The sequence below is a fragment of the Fringilla coelebs genome (assembly GCF_963513975.1).
Source record: "Fringilla coelebs genome assembly, chromosome: 7".
In the NCBI taxonomy this organism is placed as follows: Eukaryota; Metazoa; Chordata; class Aves; order Passeriformes; family Fringillidae; genus Fringilla; species Fringilla coelebs.
In genome coordinates this window covers 22,408,168-22,428,369 of record NC_140035.1, presented here as the reverse complement: position 1 = coordinate 22,428,369, position 20,202 = coordinate 22,408,168, and the positions used below count along the sequence as shown (strand labels likewise).

The following is a 20,202-nucleotide window of genomic DNA, read 5'->3' as shown; positions in this document are numbered from 1 at the left end:
TAGCTTCCCTACACACAAATAAAAATGGATTGGCAGTTCCTTTCATTTTATAGACCAGATATAAAACCAATATCATACAATAAGGACAGAAGAAGGCCCATAAGAAGGACAGTGTGCCCTTTCTGCTCCATACCTTGTGGCATATGAGGCTGCCACCATGGAAATAATGAAATGACTACCCAGCAGCAATGGCAATTCCTGTTGTGACACGGCCAGCAGACACTTGTGTAAGCAACAAGCCAGGCTGCTACTTTGCCAAGAGATCCTGTCCCTTTCTAAGGTCAGTCTTTGTCCTGACAAAATAAACTACAGCTACCGTTTTCAAACAATTAAGGCAAAACAAGCAGGGAAGAAGAATATACACCTATATTATTTAAAAGACCAAGAACATTTTGGACAATATGGGGGAGGGATGATGGACACTGATCTTGGACAGACACCCTTTAAAAATAATGTTCCTTTCAATAAAATAGCTCATATTGCACTAGAATGCATATTATACTAGAATTCATTCTTTCTAATAGCATCTGTAATCCAAAAATGTACAGTAAAGCAGGAAGAGCTGATAATCAGCCTATCCTCTGCATGAGAAAACTACATCTGAGCACTAAAGCTCTGGTTAGTTAGCTCCATCTTAGCAGGAGATCTCTGGGGAATATATTCACATCTGATTTCCCTGCTTTCCACTGTTTTTGCATCATGCTGTGCAGCCATTAGCCTGCTGCTCAACAACTTCAGAAAGAGACACCATCAAACCTGAAAGTCATAGCAGCACCAGCCTTAGGGGTAAACAGAAAACTTCATGCCATAGTATCACTCTGCAGGAGATTCTCTCTTCAGTGCGGAGCCAAGTTTTAATTTTCATATCTAGCTTAATCAAACTTCAACACACATATCCCATCAGCAGAATATTCAGGCACTGTAAATCCACTGTTTAGGGCTGGCTGAACATTACAACTCTGGCCATATCCTAGATTTTGGGTTGGCGTATTTTTACATTCTTTGAAATTCATGCCATTGTAATACATTGAGGGAACTGCATGTGGGGAGAGAACAGGTTATATCACTACAAATGCAGTATAAAGAGATGGAGTGGCAGCTGATAAATCAGTAAAATATTAGTGGTACTATAGCTCACTACTTCAGTACTTAGAAAAACCATGTTTGAAAAAAACCACAAACATTTGACGCTTATTTTCATACCAAAATGATGACATTAAACCATAGAGAACAAAATCAAGGGTTTTCTATTTATTTTTTTCCATGCTAGTGATTAGAAATCCTGAATCCATGTGGGATTCTGCAGCATCCAGATCCCCAAAGGGAATGCTGTGGGGAATGCACCAGTTCCTACCAATGCAGTTGCTAGAGCAGGACCTCATGCTGCGCTCTGTGTTACTTCACACAGACACACAGCAGAGATCCCAGCAACCACTGAATACTGGCAACTCCCATTAAAGTGAGGTCAGCAGAGCTCCCTGAAGTTGTCTTTGCTCAAAGTAACTCCCAAGAGCAGGTTATTTTTGGCAGCTGAGGATGTCTGAAGTATGCAATACTGAAGGAACTTCACAGCCCAAACTTCCAGGAGGGGTCTGATACCCTCCCAGTGCCTCTCACAGTACCAGAACAAACTGCATCCTCCCTGCAGTCCAAGCTAATGAACTAGGCTACACCAGAGTGCCTGTGAAGAGTGGCTCATACCTAAAACAAGATATAAACTTTGCAGTAGATTTTAGTTATGGCTTTTCTTAGCCTTATCATTTTCCTCAGGTCTGAGACCTCCTTTGTGGAGATTCGGCTCTATCTGCTCTGCTTTCTACATTTCCTTAAGATAGCTCAAGACAACTTACTTGGAGGTGCAGCAGTTCTCCCAAGGAAAGGGTAGTGAAGTCTCCTTTATTGGGGAATATAGATCACATTCCTCTGCTTACCTGGCTAGGACTGTCCCTGAGTTCGGCCCCTTTTTGTGAGAAGGGTTACAAGTGACTAGCAAATCACCAAGATCTATGCAACTTCCATTAGCAGCCCTGTCTAACTGCCCCTTGGAATGCCCATCCCACCCAGAAGAAAGAAGGTCAGTGATACACAAAATGTACTACACTGTGAGCTACTGTACAGACGGAAGGTGGATATAGCTTTTTTTTTTTTTTTAAATAATATCTGGAATTGTGCAGTTTTCCTATATCCAAGTGTCTAAATCAAAAACCTTGTGCTTGCTCTGTAAACCTGACTCTGCTCCTGGCACAATGTAAGCCACAGCTCTGCTCCCTTGCTCTCTCCCCTATCTGCTACTCAATGTAGGAATCAAGCCACCTCCAATTTCATATCTTAGTAATCAAATCCATTTCCTTCACACTGTGGATCAAAGGTCTGGGAAGATAAAAGCATCCCAATTTTTTGTTCATTGCATTTTATTACCCTTAGGATATTATAATTTTATTATTTACATTTTTTGTTACTGTAGTAATCCCAGATCAGAGTATTTTTATGTAACAGTGTAACTTTTGTCTCGAGTAGCAATCAATTTACACTGAATTTCAGATTTTAGGGGCTTTAGTTACACTTTACTGCACTACATTTGCTCTTCATTCAAAACTGATAGTAAAGAAAGCATTTATCAGTAGAGATGAGAAACAAGCTTATTAGAATAATAATTTCTAAAGAAAAATGCACTTTTTTGAAACTGTAGAGTATTTCAAACCTACTAATGTAGTTTTGTTTTGTTAGAATATCCTATAAAGAGAAAGTACATGCAACTAAAGCAGGAAATTTGAAGCATCCCACTGAAAATAAAACACTGTGGCTTTGCTGACAGCTGTGTTCACACAGAGAAAGTATTCTGTACCTATTTATAAATGTTTGTGTAACAGGAAACAGAATTTTGATCATTAAGACAAATCACCCCTCTGACCCTCCAGTAAAGCGATGCTAAGAGTTTCAACACTAAGAGATTTCTCTTCTGGACTCTGTCATTTGTGTCTTCCTAAAACAGGATCAGTCACAGATTTTTTCCCAACTCAGATTAGATTTCTCTGTGGGGAGCACACAGAGTGGGAGAGTGAAGATCTTATTCTTTTAAATCATTATATTTTTCACAAACAACATCAAAGCTTCAGCAATTCACATCAAACAAAAGATGCTAACAGAAATCCAGCTCTGTTCAGGGCATTGTTAGGCAGAGACAGTAGCACTATGAATAGCAGGGCCAAAGGCCATGCACTCTGCTTCTGGGCAGATAAATACATAGTCAGGTAGTCAGTGACAATGACAGCAGCTATTTAAATTTAAGGGAGATGTCTTTGTGGAAGATAAAGCAGCTCATGGCTTTTACAACTTATGCGTGCCTGAGATTGCCCTGCTCACCTCTACCTTGGTGCTCCCTTGAACTGCTCCATTTTAGTGCTATTTTTAGAGCTATTCAAGATTTTCTTGGGTATTGAGAACTTCAAGCATATAATAGAATCTACAGAATTGAATTTGCATTACTCCATCCAGGATTCTGGGGGGAACCTGGGAAGAGTAGAAACATTCAGCCTAGCAAGTACTTTAAATGTTTTGAATGGAATGTGGAAGGACAGATTCCTTCTTTATCACACTGTTTGAAGGACTTAGAAAGAAATGTAATCACTCTGCAACTCCAAAAGCTCTGATATGCCTGCCTTCCTATAGAAGATAATGTCTGGCCTTGTAATTAAATCAGTTTGTTACCTATGATAATGTAGCTGCAAAAGCATATCTTCTGCTTGTAAACTTAGATTAAATGCACAGGGTGGCATAAATGGTAGAGCCTCTACAAAGCACAGAAAAAATACACAGAAGTCTTTAACAGTCATGGCTTTCTGTGTTTTAACCTCTCTGGTTTAAGAGTTGACTTTGACACTTGAATTGGAAGTACATACACACACTGATTTTTTTTCCCAAAGGTATATACTCTACTTGAAATTATTAGACAGGAGATAATTTCTCCTTCACAGAGTACATTAAAAAGGTGGCGTTCAACAATCATGCTTACACTGCTATATCCTGATGCAGCCCTTCCTCAGTTACCACTTCTATCCCTTGCCCTCTGTCCTTCAATTACAATTTTGCATGATGAAATAACTGTATAAGAAATTCAGGGTTTGCACCACTCCTCTGAGAAGCCCTGCCTGTCCAGAATGGACAGTATGGCATGGCTTAGTCCTTACCCAGGCAAGAGTCACTGGATGCAGCCAACACAATGACTTCTTCCTTCAGTTGTTTCTGTTCTGTCTATACAATTAGAAAAACTCCTAAATTTTTTTAAGCAAATTAAATTTTTTTATCTGTATGAACATCTTGGAAATGGTTTTCCACCATGCACCCATAACCTGGGATTGTGGATACAAAAGTCAGGGCACTGCTCTTATATTTTAAGTTAGCAGCTAGTCAGGGGAGCAGAGAACTCACTAGCTGTTCACCATGAACCTATATAGACAGTCCATGAAACATGTTCATAAGTTGTGAAGTGTTTTAACAAAAAACAAAAAAACAAAACAAACAAAACAAAACTGAAAAAAAAAATCAGGACTAAGGACTAAGCTGTTTGGAAAGATCTGTTCAATTGAAGCAATTTGATCAGCTCTGTGTGATTCTCATGGAAGCCAGCTTTTCCTTTGTAGCATGTTGAAGGAAGAGGCAGATAACTTTCAATAGATCCTAAAGAATACCATAAAGATGCACACTTTTGGCAGGGTTTATTTCTGACATTTGATTTAGACACAGAGAGTGGGAGATAAAGCATTTGTGCTTCCTGAGAGCACCTGGCTGACAAGGATTAGTAAAGCACATCAGCCTGGGATGCAGTTTGTGATACCAGGGATACCAGGGAGGCAGATCAAACAGATGTTGGCAGATCAAATTAGTCTCCCTCCCTGTTGAAATCCACTGGGTAATATTATTCAAGGAAGAGCAGGTACAACGTATTCTGCTGTTTGTAAGAAATTTGCTTCAGAGGAAACTTAATCAGGCCAAATGCCAGTGCTGGGGGGAAGTTTGTGGCTAAGGATTATGTTAGGAATAAGGGTTTGGCCCAGAGAAAAGAGATTTTTGGCACAGTAGAAGGATCTCTCTGTAGCCTTGAAGGAGGAACTGAAGTAGGTTCAGCACTTTCTTTGCTTTGTTTCTTGTCTGTTAATGATGAATCTGTATGAGGTCATCCAGAATGAATTCTGTGGAACTTGCAGAAAACTCAGATATTACCCCTGTAATAAAACTTCCGGTAATGGAACAAGCATTACCAAATAATTTTTCTTACCTATTGTTCTTAATCTGAGAAGCTTTTGTCTGCTACTTTCTTACTAATAGAAACGGTTAAGAAGAACTATACAAGAAAGAAAAAACAGGAAAAGAAGAAAAATTGAAATTGCAAATAAAATCATTCTAAGTCCATTACTATTTCACAGTATAATATGGAAAAGCATAGTTGTGGTGGTTTCAGAGCAAAGATTTTTTTGTCTGTGACTATCAAGAACATCATTTTTACAAAAGATGCAAGGATCCTGTTCCCCTTTTTCTGCTTCATGAGAACAGGAAGGGTTTCATTTTGCCTTTGAAAATTAGAATAATATTTTTGCTATGGTTTACATAACTTGGTGAAATTATTGATGCAACACTGTATTACAATCAACGATTTTAACTATTTACAAGTTTGTCCAAAATGTTTAGAAAAGGCAGCAGAAAGGAGGACTTTTGTTTTCCTTCAGACGAGTACTTCAGCTTACTTCATTTTATGCCAAAGCAGTCTCAGCTGAAAGGGCAGTTCATCAACAAAGGTACTGGGGAGAAGACAACAAAACAAACATTTCCCATTGACTTCAATGAAGCTAAGCTTCACTAAAGGCTTTCACCCTAATCTGTGAGAAAATTTGAATAATTCATAACATTATAATTTTTGTTGCTGTTTTACTTAGAATTATCTGCCCAATATGTTGTGAAGGACATGGCAGTCAGGTATGGGAACATATATAAATATCTGAGGAAGTAGATTGAAAAGTTGGCAAATAAGGTAGAAGAGACAGCCAATAGAGGAAACTCAAATTGTACAGCAAATCTGAAAGAAGATGAATGGATAATTTAACAGCCATTCAGTTTTCAAGAAAGACAAAGCACAAACTACATTGCATCAGAAAAGGACTAGAAATGATGATGGATGAAACACTTCAAGTAAGTGTTTAACACAACAGAATCACAGTTGCCTGCAGAATTCCCAGCTGAGGTAAATTCAAAGAATTAAATCAGCATATGAGACTGATATGATTTGAAGAATTTTTCAAAATCTATTTAATAGCAAGGGAGGAGACATTGATCAGCTACTTGGTTAAAATGTTGAAAGCAAAGGAGTTAGAAACATTCTGTCTCTGGCATGCTCCAGATGTAGAATCAAAACTATGAACAACAGAGCTAAATAAGAAGTTGTTTATGAAATAATAACTCCTGCGAGCAAACCCTTGATTTCATGAAATTGTAATGAACAACAGATGAATCCTTTGCAACTGCAGCAATACATCAGTAGAGCTACTTCAGTAGGTCCCGCTCCTTCAGAATCACTCTCCCTTTGGCCTCAACTTGTGTGGTATTGGTCAGAGTCCATTTTGCTACCAGGAGCTCTGCACATACTTTCCTCCCTGAAATACCCAGCACATTTTACCAATGGTTAATCTTAATTTATAATCATCCCTCTACAGTATTATTCTTGCCAGTGTACCATCACCAGAAAGAAGCTTAATATTAATTCACAGTGGAAGAGCAGAACACTTGTGCATGTATTAGATCAATTTCCAGTCACAACTGGCTTCCATCCACTAACAATTTCTAGAGAGAAGCTAAAAGAAACTCCTGTTTTCTACCAGGGAAATTAATAATATATTTATTTCTTCTAATTACATTTTTGGGCATCAGAAAAAAATTCCCTCGTAGAAATGAAAAAGTAATCCATTAATGCATTATGTATGTGATGACCTGGACCCTTCCTCATTAAGCTCTAAAAGGAATAAACAAAGTCCCTGTCAACCACAAGGAGATTGCAATAATGTTTTTTGCATTAACTCAACCCCCTCACAAATACTGTATGTTTTTGAAGAACATAATGATTAAATACAGTCCTGAATCATTAGGGCAAATCATTAATTCATATACACACACAGTCAAGGGTTCATAGAAGTTAATCCCTACATCTTGTCTGTATCACTTTATCTTCTGTATTCTACTATGGAAGGTAGAATTCTAGCAATGTTTTTGGGTTTAGTACATGGACATATATTCAGAAATACTTCTGGGTTGTCTAAACAACTTCCACAAAGTATTTGTATTATGAAGATAAAATCTGTGGATGACTGCAGCACAGGTTCCCTTTTATCTGAACTAATCTGAAGTTCAAGGACTTTCAGATAGATGGCTCACCTTTGGCCTATGTATTCTCATGTGAAAGCCACTTCAGCAAAACTCAGGAGTCCAATTCAGCTTTGCTGTAACTGGTCATGACTCTCTTGACTTCAACAATGCTTCATATGCTTACACCGAGTCTGAATTTATCCCCATGGCTTCTCGGTCACTGGTCCTCCCTTCCAACTAAGAAACTGCCTACATAATAAAAGTGATTCATTAGAAACCACTGGGTTCCAAAGTAGAGTGAACACTGAGACCTATAACTTTTTTATATGTGCTCAGTCATAAAAATGAATTTATATGGTCTTATTCCATAAACTCACTTTACAAATATTAGCCCCGCAACCATACTTTCATGAGCTGTAATCTTGTCAAAGCTCGTAAGTTAAGCAAGGTCAGAACTGGTCAATATTTGGATGAGAATCTCTGGCAAGGAGGGGGCAAAAAGAAAAGTCATGCAGTGTTTGTAAGTTAGGACATATTGTGTTCCTTTTTAAAGAGGTTTGGTACTAGTCTTATAATACAACAAAATTTTGTATTTGCTTTAGCAGTAAGTTTATCATCTGACCATAGCTGTGCTGCATCTAGGCAGTTTCACTAAAATCCTTCCCCAGAGATAAGTTAATGTAGCAGATGAAGTCTTCTTCCCCCCCACACCCCACTTCAACTCAGAAAGTTGGCACCCAGAGGAAGAAATAAACACCTCCACTGAAGGAGTTTGTTTCCACTGCTACTGTTTCTGCATTCTATATGCTTTATCTACCAAAATATACATCTCTATATGTGAGAAAGAAAAGGAAAAAAAAAAAGCAAAACCAAACCACTCTGCCTTCCTTACCTTCTCCCATAAATAGCTTCCTCTGAGTATCTTATGCTCTTCCCCATTTTGTGCTCTTCCTTCAGGCAGCCCTGCCCCTCTCCCAGGTGCACACAATGTAGTGCTGAAGTGCCATTAACATTTTCTTGCGCAGAGGAGTTTATAGATAATCAGAGCTATACTTTGGGAAAAATGCTGTGGGCAGAGCAGTACATAGTCCCAAAAGACATGTAAATAATTGAAGGTGCTAAGAAAAAAACACTGCTATACAGTAACTTTCTGACAAACAGCTTAGTCACACATCTGAGGTAATACATGGATGCAGAAGGGAACTGCAAACCTCTCTGGCTTTTCCTAATGCTGGAGCAGGCAGTGCCTCCCCCATGCTTTATCACTCTGCAACTAAGAGCAGCTTTTACAGTAAAGGGGCCAGAATGGGAAAGGTCACCAATGCTGTACCTGTTGCTGTGCAGCAAGGCAGCGGCACTGGGCAGTGGGCAGTGAGGTGCCAGGCCTCGGGAGACAGGAACTCCCCCAGGCAGGGGCTCCCTCTCCCCCAGCCCAGCTGCCTGCCAGCTCCCAGCCTGCCCACAGCACCAAGCAGGGACGAGGAACAGGGCGTTTCTGCAGCTACTGAGGTTATGTGGCAGTATCCTGTGTCAGACAGCTGGTAAAGACCAAGCCTTTTCCTAGGAAGGCAAGTAATAAATAAAGCATTAAGAACCTAGATACCAAATTAGACAGATCATGAGCAAAGCTGTTTGTAAGAGGCATGCATCAAAAATAGTAGCATGGAGGAGCAGTTCATCAAGGGATTCTCATTCAGTAAAACAGAAAGCAAAAACTGCAGCCAGGAGGTGGAAAACCCTGACAAGGCTACAGCCAAATAAACTAGAAGAGCTTTGGGAATAAATTGGTGGTTTAATCCGGATCAGGAACAGGTGCAATGAATGTAATTCAGTAAATGGTCCAGACCCTGCCAGAAGGGAGAGAAATGTGTTGCTTTTGAGATAATTTCCCAGAAGCTTCATAAAAGCAAATTGATTACTGGAGTTTAATAATTAAAACAGGGCCAGATATATAGTAATCAAATGAGTTTTTAATTACATCTCAAGAAGAAATAAAATCCAATTTGTGCACTTTGAATCAGAGAAGCCCTACTGAAATGCTTTGGTAGCTGGAAAAAATAAAATAAAAGCTAATTTCCATAGGAATTATAGTAGTCAGTTTAATTAAAAGACTAGATCAGAATGAAAAAGTCCCAAAGTGAAAGGATACTAAATACAGAAGCAGTGGTTCAAACATCAAATCAATGTCTGAATAAAGACATTTTATAGACCAAGTGCAAAATCTGCACTGTCAAGTATCACTAATCTAAATTAATGGGGAACAAAATAAAGTTTCGTAAATTACACTATATATTTTGTACGTATTCCATTGAATTAATTGCTGGTGCTATGGCAAAAATTAATATCAAAGACATGGTTTATTCTTTCTTAAATACTCCTTATAATCTGTTTCATCAAAGTTAATGTTAGTAGTTAACCATTCTTGTTATTTACCTGGTAGCCTCTGTTGCACCTGGGTTATTAGACTCTAATGGCTGCTTAGATCTATATTTCAAAGAAATATATGTGTATTTATTACAGATTTAAAATATGTTTACAGCTCATAGGATAACGGTGATTACCACAGAACTGTGGGGATGCTTCCTGAATCTATTCCCAGCCTACTTGGGCTCCTGGTCCCTGCTGTAGTCAATGCAAAGCTAATTGCTGTAAGCACCTGGAGCATCACTCGCAGTCATCCTGGCACAGTACGTGACAGGGCTGTCTCCTGCCATAAGCCATGGCAGATGCCAACGCCTGGAGGGACAGGCACAGCAGGAGGTCATGCCCAGACCTCTGCAATTGCTCCCTGGAACTAGGCTGGAAAACATCACAGTCTTGTGGTCAGTCTTGGCAAAAAAACAAGGTTACAGAAAGGACACAGACACAGTCGAGAGCTGCGCAGCCACACTGAGACAGAGCCCGCGGTCCCAGTGAGCACCACGTTCTCTATGCTGCCTGTAGCTGCTAGAGGCTCCTGGGTGTAGTGTATTTATATAGTGTATATGGGATATATATTATATATGGAGAGAGAGAGAATATAGTATATATGTGTATGTATATATGCGTATATATACATATATACACACATATATATACATATACAGGAACAGCCTGTACTGCATTTTGTACTTACAGATCCTGGGCCTGAGAGGATGAGAGTGCAGAACATCTTTGGGCTTAGAGTGGTTTGAAGCATACCAATTTTTAAACAGTGATTTAACCACCAGGCTTGCTTATATATATTTCTTGTTATTTATTTATTTAATTTTTTAATTGAAGTGTATATTGGAAAAATACTTCACAAAAACTTTTTGCAGTTGCTGGCAGTGGTAATGCAAGTGCTAATGGTAATGGCAGTGAGCCTTTCAGATACTTTCAGCTGTTTATAATGCATTACTGCTCCTCTGTTTTAGACTCTGCCAAATCAGGTGTCAGGAATACACAACAGTCTGAAATAAAGATATACAAATGCAGAGTTGTGAGGCATGGTGATGGGAAAGTTGAAAATCCTTATCCATTCTATAAAATGAATGACCATCAGCAGCAAGCAATGCTGTAGGGGGCAGAGACTGCAGTGAATCCTGCCTCTTACCCCAGGCCCAAGACTGCAAAATTACCTGCCCAGTCTGGGCCATATTCTAAGGAAATAATTTTGAAGTGGATTTGACTAAAGTTCCAGCTTCTTCCTCATGATGTGATTTTTCTTAAGTGCTGAGCATTCATATTTCCTACCAAAGTCAACTGAAATTATAAGTTTTCAGCATGTCTTAAAATCAGGCCATTAACCCTTAATTATCATATAATAGCTCAATTACAAATCTACCAAGACTTACTTCAAGCCAAGCTCCCATGGCTTGCAAGCTAGCTATAAAAAAAATCCAGTTCTTTAGCGTTGTCTGGGCTCTGGAGACCATTTAAAGCAGCTCCTGTTAGTCCTGCTATTTAAAGCAAAAACTGATCAACTGCAAAGGTACCTTCTCCCCCTCTCCTTTCATTTTCTTATCATTTTCTGCCCTTTTAGAAGAGCAGTTTTTGCTATCTTCTTTGTCTCCTTTTTCGTTTTTAATCTGGCACCAATCCTTTTTTTCCAATGACAAATACAGAGTTTCCATGCTATAGGAGAAAGCATGCTGCCCAGCTCTCAGCAATGCCAGAGCTTGCTAACCAGAAAAGCTGCAAAAGAGCACTCCTCTGTCCTGAGAGGACACATTACATGACCACTTGGGAGACAAGTGGTTAACCCTTTCCTGACATCCAGTGCTGCTGTTAATTTTCTGTCTCTCTTTAATATAGATACAAAACCAAGGGAAGTACTTGTGGTCTTTGCACATAAGCAGGTGATATTAAAGGGGAAGGTAAAATAACTTGTAGCAAAGGTATGCAGGAATTCCATAATTCGGGGATGTATTCAAAGCCAGATGAAACCAGATTAAAGATTCTTACTGGCCTCTGTGACCTTTGGGCTGGATATGTAGAGAAGAGGTGATTTCAGTGCAACCTCAAAGAAAACTCACTTGTATTTCTTTAATTTGAGCACACACTAATTGTTTTTTCTGCCAGCTTGAGAAAGCACAGTATTGTTGTGGTTTAGTCATCTATAGGAAAAACAAATCGAGCACTAAGGAGATTATTTCAGCATTCTCCAGCTTGTCATCCAGCCAGTGGACCTTCCTGCTCATAGATGCCATAGCTGGTAGCCTCAGGCACTTGGGACCCCTCAAAAGGACAATTGTTAAGGATTTCAAGAAAGCTGAAGTAGTTGAGCAGCATCTCTGCCATCTTTTGTGCCTTTTTCTACACTTTTGGTGGCTTAAAAACTTATGTAAAATGAGTCAGATAGATAAAGAGAACTCAATGGGGACAATAAATTTACCTCCACAGGTATTTATAGATGGGAGTGAGGAGGGTAGGCGCATAATGCAGATTAAACTCATTTTTCCTCCTCTTATGGAGTTTAAGGACAGTCCTGACATGGAATGTCCTTAAAAGGAGTGGATATACTGTCAATATTTTTTCTCTCATCCTCTTTTTAATCTTCTTCCAGTGTCTAGTGAAGCTGAATGTGAAACTGAAGCCTATGCTGGACTCCGTGGCAGTAAATAGAAGTAAATGGGAGGAGCTGCACCAAAAAAGACTTCCTTCTCAGGCAGCATCCTTGTCCTCCTTTTCCTCTAGCTTCACCATGTCTCTCAAAGACATAAACTAAGCCTGCAAATACCAGTGTCACTTTACAATAAGAGCTGTCTGAAAGGTTTTCATAAGCTTAGACCCACCATTTTTTAAGAAATGCTTTCCCAGACATGCCTAATTGATGGGATTTTATCTTGATGGCAGCACAGTTTGCTTTTCCTGGAAGGCTTAGTGGGACTGAACGGAAGCCTGCAGTGGGATTGTGCTGGTATCTGGAGCGACACAGAGCACTGAACAGAAGAAGCGTTCATTCAGCTCCACTACATTTCAGCTGCTGCTGTAAAAATCTGTAAAGCTGACAACAGACTGAAATATAAGAACTCACAGCTTAATAAAATTAATAATACAGACCAGGACTGGGATACAAGCTGGCCAATTAATATGCAAGGAGCTGCAGAAAACAGAATAGTGTGTAATTACATTGTTGTTTTGCATCTCTTCAGTACATGTTATGAATCAATTATGCCTGCTTTTGTGATGCTCCTCTCTTACTCTCCCTCCTCTTTTATGCCTGAATGTTCTGAAAAGCCTGCTTTGTATTCTGAAGAAGTATTTTTTTACAACAAAGCTTCTTAGTGATTGATCAGGGCCTTTAGAATTGCCTACCTTTGCTACATTTAAAAACAAACTTTATTATCTTTAAAAACACCAAGCTGTCCCTTCTTCCCTGAGAAATTCATATTAACACTGCGGCAAATTTCTCAGCAAGAGGAAGTTGGCATAAAGACAAAATATTGCATGGTAATTTTAGAGTTTTTTTTTTTTTTTTTAAAAATTCTCTTATAACACATTCATTTTTTTAAAATTATAGTGTCACCTAAGGAAAAGATTAATGGGGTTTTTTTTGAAAATAGAATACAAATAAAAAAGGAAATCTGTTGCTTTGTGCTTCAGGTTTATATTACATTGAAAAGCAGAACATGGATAAGCCTTTCTTCTAGAATGTCCAGTAGAAATTAGTATTTTGAAATGGTGGAGAGGTAGAGTATCATCACACTGGACTACCCCTTACTGTCTTGCAGTTCTTTCAGTACAATTTCAAGTGCTATTACTACAGCTAACACAGCACTACTCAAGGCTCACATGTTGACACCCGTGGTAAAGGTGTCCCTAAAAATCTAATCAAATATGATAGGTCACAAAACCAAATGTCTCTCTGTGATGACCACAGTATTAACTGAAAGTTGGTCTCCTTCCATTAGAGTCAAGATCACTAATGCAGCAAACCTGTGATCTGTGATTTGAGGATGTTTTTCTCTGCTGCATGACCAGACACAAGAGGAGTCATGTTGCAGTGCTTATGAGTGCCCATTCATAGGGGGAAAAAAAAAGCCTTTGTACTTCATGAAAAATGAGATTCTAAATATAGGGTTGTCTGACAGCAGAAATTAAAGCTGAATTCAGCTTAGTTTTACACCTGTGCCAAACTCCATTTACATCAGTGGAATTACCTTGAACTGGCACCAGGCTTAATGGAAATCAGAACCTGGCCCAGCTGACCAGATGCTAAAAGAGCTTTTCTCCTTTCTAAGGAAACTGAGTTGTTAGAGCCTTAGAAAAGCTGACTACATCAAACAGAAACAACAAATCTGCTGATCCCTTCTTTGAAAGAAACACAACAAAACAAAAATGCTCTGTGCTTCTAATGGTGTATAGGACAATAGCTGGAAATTCAGTGGCATTGTGAGCCAATCTGTTAGTGCACAACTGAACCACACCACTCTCTAGCAAAAGGAAGCAGGGAAGGAGCAGAAATGCAAACTGCACAGCAGTGTGTACACACACCAAATGGAAATGTTTCTGCTGTTCTTTTACCGCTTCTTTCTTCTCTGAATAAAGCCAAAGCAGTTTAGTAAGCAGCAAGCCATACAAACCTACAACACGTACTTTATTGGAAAAACAGCTACTAGAAACTGACAGTACTGCTGGCAGGTACACACAGCTTTCCTGAATTTTGATATTGCATACTGCTAAGTGTAATTTAATTTATAATGCATACCCTACGGCCTCCCCAAAGGTTGAGTCTCCCCTCATTTCCTCTCCTTTTATTGGCTTCAGTGCACTGTTGCCCATGGCAACACCCACTGGCAGGGATGGGGACTCGGCAGCACCGCAGCCTGACACACAGCTGAAGCCCTAACAATGTCAACCATCAATCAAGTGACTGTTTGTAATTGCCTCCATCTATTTCTCCTGTCTTTTGGTAGCTTTGCCATTGTGGGTCAAAATTCACAAACTGCTGACTAATGTTATGGTTCTGTTCCTCCATCACAAGGAAGAAAATGAGAGCACACGGCTCGATCTTATCAAATTGTTCTCAGGAAAAAGAAGCAACCCTACTGAAACTAGGGGGCCCAGCAGTGCATCTCAGAACAGCATTCAGTCTCTGAAAGTCATTTAGCTCAATCTTAAAAAAACCAACCAATGAAACAAACAAAAACCTTATCTTCTTTTTTTAAGACTTAGATTAGGAAACAGAAAAAAAAAAAAGAAGTGAGAAAAAGATGATTCTTTGTGGAAGCATGTAGTACATTAAAGAAACATATTTCAAGTCTATTATATTTTAAGATTGTTGGAAACATTTTTTAGCTACTGCTTATAAACTTGATGATCAGAAATTGTATCTGCTTTTCATTATTTCTGATAAGGAGACGATTTCCCAGTATTTCAGTCAGTTTTGCCAAACTCTGAGATATGCACGAGAGACACAATTGTGTAGGTAATGTCATTCTCTGTCTTTTACTTGCTTCCCTGTCTGCTGAACAAGGGGAGATTTAAAAAAAACAAACATTGAAATCAGCCTAATTCTGTGAATGCATATAAAACACAGGTCCACAAGAGGCAAGGACAAATCGAGAGAGCACATGGACAACACGATAGGGCTGCTTGGCCTTTCCCTTGAGATACCCAGCACATCAGCAAAAGAGAAGTCACCATTTCTTTGTCCCAGCTGTAAGTGGAAATCCAGCCATGAATCAGGCTTCTAGCATTTACAGTTCCAGTGCTAAAATTTGATGGGCACATGCATTGTCCAAGAGTTTTCAAAGAATAAAATAATGTGAATGGTTTCTAACATAGCGATGAAGTGGGACATATGAGATTCCCAACGCTGGAATGTGCCACTGCTGGAATACATCCTGTATATTGCTTGTTACCTTTTCTTTCTTAGATTACTTTGTATTTAATTACAAATTCTTAAGCATGTAGGCTATTACATCTTACAGTTTTCCAGGGAATACGCCTGTGGGAGACAGCTGACAAATGCACAGAAATACCATGTGTCCTAAGGCAAGTGAATCCCAAATACTTGCAAAATGTGTACCTTTTTTTCTTTTTTTTTTTCCCCCCAGCTTAAAACCATTATTCTTACTGTTTTGCTTAGTAGATCAAACTATGCTGGTTCAGCTTTCAAAGCATGCTTTTGAAATTAGCAGCTTGGGTTTACTGGTCTTTAAAAAGATAAATAATTTTAACAGCTTACTATGATTTTCTTTTTTTATTATTATTACTTTTCTTTGAAACTTGTTGGGATCAACCAGAGCTGTATCTTTTGATTACTGAATCACACAAATAGAAGATCCTCAAAACATGTGAGACTGAGTGGCCCAGATAAGATTTTTGACACACAGCCTTACAGTACTCATTCCTGGGGGCAAACCAAACTCCTTCCCTGGATATGTTTGGCATTATTCTGGAATGACCAGAGACCAGATCTGCCTGGTGACCCTAAGGGAGCTATTCACATGCACAGAAATTACACAGATTGTACAGTCTGTGGTCTAGAGTATCATTGGTCAATAGAAATACCATGGGGGGAAAGAAGTTCCATCAAAGCACAATTACATTGTTAAGAAAAGTTGGAAGTAATTTTCTCTACTTTTCAAAGTTGCAGGAAAGCTGTCGGATTGTGCCAAGGTACAGACATATATCCTGCCATCCACCAGCCTTAACCAACTTTGGATCTTAATGGGCTGTAAAGGGGATGTTTCATGTGGACAAAGCCCAAAACAGAGGTTAAACGCTTCCTGCCCTGAACTATGTGTTTAGCTTAGAGCGTGCTTTTGCACCACTTACTGCTCAAGGGAACTATTACACAGCGTTTAAAAATACAGGACCTTTTTACTCTATTCCTCTCGGCTGCACGAGATGCCGAAATGAGGAAAACATTCTGGCCCAGGCAGCGACTTCAGGAGGCTCCAGCTCTTTGCGGCAGTTCGGAACCGGCACTGAACACGCGCTGTCAGTGCTCGGGACACGGGCGCAGGGAGGGGAGCAGAGGAGGGCGGGCCAACGCAGAGGACGCGGCTCCGCTGCCGGCACCGGCTCCCACTGGCGCCATCCCCGCCGCACGGCACCGCCCGCGCCGCCGCTTCCGGGGCAGCGCCCGCCCGCCCGCACGGGAGCACTTCCGTCTCGGCGGCGCCGTTGCCATGGCAGCGATGGCGCCGCTTCCGCCGCCGCCGAGGCAGTGCTAGGGCCGGCCATGGAGGCCGCGCCGGTGCCCGAGGGGCAGCACACAGCCGTGGTGTACGGGCTCATCGGCAGCGGGCGCTTCGCGGAGGCGGTGTCGCTGCTGAACCGCGGGCTGCAGAAGAGCTGCCGCTCCCGGGGCTGCCTCTCGCTGCTGGGCTACTGCCACTTCCAGCTGCAGGAGTTCGCGGCGGCGGCCGAGTGCTACGAGCAGCTGGTGGCGCTGCACCCGCAGCTGCTCCCGTACCGCCTGTGCCACGCGCAGGCCCTCTACAAGGCCGGGCTGTTCGCCGAGGCCCTGCGCGTCGCCAGCCCGCTGCTGGACGTCCCCGCCTTCCACCGCCGGGCCCTGCGCCTCCAGGCCGCTGTCCACTATGCCCAGGGCGACCTCCCGGCGGCCCAGAGCCTGGTGGAGGAGGAGCTCGCCGCCGCTGCTGATGGCGGCTCCGGAGCGGCCGAGGACCCGTCGGAGCGGGCCGATGCCGAGGTTAACCTGGGCTGCCTGCTGTACCGGCAGGGCCGGCACGAAGAGGCCAGCGGCAAGTTTGCCAGCGCCATGCAAGTGTTGGGGTACTGCCCGGAGCTGTCCTACAACATGGCGCTGTGCTCCTACGCGGCCAAGCAGTACCATGCTGCCCTCAAGTACATATCCGACATCATCAAGCGCGGCATCCACCAGCACCCAGAACTAAACGTGGGCATGACCACCGAGGGCATCGACGTCCGCAGCGTGGGCAACACGCTGCTCCTGCACCGCACGGCCCTGGTGGAGGCCTTCAACCTCAAGGCGGCCATCGAGTACCAGCTGCGCAACGTGCGAGCGGCGCAGGAAGCGCTCACGGATATGCCACCGAGGGCCGAGGAAGAGCTGGATCCGGTCACGCTGCACAACCAGGCACTCATGAACATGGACAATCAGCCCACTGATGGGTTTGGGAAGCTGCAGTTTCTTCTCCTGCAGAACCCCTGTCCACCAGAAACTTTTGGTAACTTGCTGCTTCTCTATTGCAAGCATCAATACTACGACCTGGCAGCTGATGTGCTGGCAGAGAATGCCCATCTGACTTACAAACTGCTCACACCTTATCTGTACAACTTCTTGGATGCCATTATTACGTGTCAAACTGCCCCTGAGGAGGCTTTCCACAAGCTAGATGATTCAGCAGGGACAATGACTGAGCAGCTGAGAAAACTCACAAAACAGGTACAGGAAGCAAGGCAAAATTGGGATGACGAAGCTCTAAAAAAGGCAATTAATGAATATGATGAGACTCTGGATAAATACATACCTGTCTTGATGGCCCAGGCAAAGATTTACTGGGACATGAAGAACTATACAATGGTAGAAAAGATCTTCCACAAATCAGTGGAGTTCTGCAAGGAGCACGAGGTGTGGAAGCTCAATGTGGCTCATGTGCTCTTCATGCAGGAGAACAAGTATAAAGAGGCTATTAGCTTCTATGAACCAATAGTTAAAAAGCACTACGACAACATTCTCGATGTCAGTGCCATTGTGTTAGCAAACCTCTGCGTTTCCTACATCCTGACAAGCCAGAATGAGGATGCAGAGGAACTAATGAGGAAGATTGAGAAGGCAGAAGAGCAGCTGTCTTATGATTATCCTGATAAAAACACCTACCATCTTTGCATTGTCAATCTAGTCATTGGTACCCTCTACTGTGTGAAGGGAAACTACGACTTCGGTATTTCAAGGATCATTAAAAGCCTGGAGCCCTACAACAAAAAGCTGAGCACGGACACATGGTATTATGCTAAGCGGTGTTTCCTGTCCTTGCTGGAGAACATGTCCAAGCACATGATCATGCTGCGGGACAGTGCGATTCAGGAGTGCCTGCAGTTTCTGAAGCAGTGTGAACAGTATGGAAGAAACATCCCAGCCGTCATTGAGCATCCCCTGGAAGAGAGTGGGATGCACAGTGGGAAAAACACAGTCACCTATGAAGCCAGGCTCTTGAGGGCACTGATGTATAAGATCACTGGGTGGGCTGAGTAAATGTTGTTATCATACAGCAGAAATGAGAACTGTTCTTTTCTTGTGCTTGTGAGGTAATGCTAACCCTCACAAAAATCTCTAAGGATTTTTTGCTGTATTTTAACAATGTTCAGTAGAAAATAGAATATTTCAGGAAATTAAGCTGTACCAGATAATTAGGAGCATTCTTAGTAACCAGTCATGTTAAATACAACTTAAGATGTGTTGGCCAAGAATGTCATTATAGAAATACCATAGAGTTTTCACCCATAAGATAATACTTTATCCTTCTGAAAATTTGATCAAGTTTTTTTTCATTGGTTGACATTTGAAAAAAAAAATTGTTATCTGTCTCTTCTAGGATAGAATTTGAAGAAGCTGTTGTTTTAATTCTCTAATTTGTGTGAAACGTTTCTTTCTTCTGCTTTTTGTAAGGTATTTTTAATATGTTGCAGATCACGTCAATAGTCTATTTAAACACAAGAAATGGCTTTATATTAAAAAATCAGTTCTACAAACATAAACATTTCCTTTTGCTAACTCATTAATAATGCATGAGTGTTCTAGCAAATTCTATAACTAATACAGGGACCAGGAATAAAGCCTTCGAAGAAGGCTCTATTAGGATGATAGCTCAGTTTCAAACTACCTTTGAAATAAAATTTGTTATGACAACTGGCTTCAGAGACACTGCTCAGTGCTGCCCCTCAGAGTCCCCGTGCCCACACCATCTGGGTGGCAGCTGTTGCCCTGAAAATCTATTCAGTAGCAAGGGCTTACTTAGTAATTCAGTCCTGTGTGTGCAGCCCGTCCAATCCAAATACTATTCTTAAAACAGTCTCTGGTAAGAGACCCGTGAATGTGAAATTATATTCTTTAAGAAAAACCCATTGTAACTTCCATTTCATGCAAGGCTTACAATCTGTACCCTTGGGTGGAAGAAATCTGCTTCTGTTTCCTCCTTGTGTTACACTCTTCCTGCACCTTTCAACACTTCTCCAAAACCCTGTTTATTTGCTTAATTCCTTTACTTGGCATTTCCTTCACCCTGGCATCCGTCAGTGTATTTTCTCAACAGTCTTTCCATCACTTTTCAAACATATGTGTTCTACAGTGAAGTGCGACCAAAATGCTTTCCAGTGCTTTTATGCAGTCTGGTTCTCTGCTCAATGGCTGTTCTCCTTTTTGTGCATTCTGCCCTTTGAAGCAATGTGTGA

General features: G+C 41.2%; 2 protein-coding genes across 2 annotated transcripts in view; both read left to right on the top strand.

Annotated features, from left to right (window-relative positions):
* PDE11A (phosphodiesterase 11A) overlaps positions 1-12,538 on the top strand; it is a gene marked incomplete at both ends in the record, with an annotated part of 106,994 nt that extends 94,456 nt beyond the window's left edge. The window contains one exon of the mRNA XM_084209793.1: positions 12,377-12,538. Within this exon, the coding sequence (XP_084065919.1) occupies positions 12,377-12,538 (162 nt within the window). The remainder of the gene's footprint in view (positions 1-12,376) is intronic.
* Positions 12,539-17,005: 4,467 nt separating this feature from the next.
* Positions 17,006-19,442, top strand: LOC311155908 (intraflagellar transport protein 70B-like; the record flags this gene model as incomplete). Its single annotated transcript, XM_084209390.1, has 1 exon — positions 17,006-19,442. One exon carries the CDS (start codon positions 17,006-17,008, stop codon positions 19,004-19,006), a length of 2,001 nt encoding a protein of 666 aa, XP_084065516.1. The 3' UTR covers positions 19,007-19,442.
* Between the last annotated feature and the right edge of the window lie 760 nt (positions 19,443-20,202).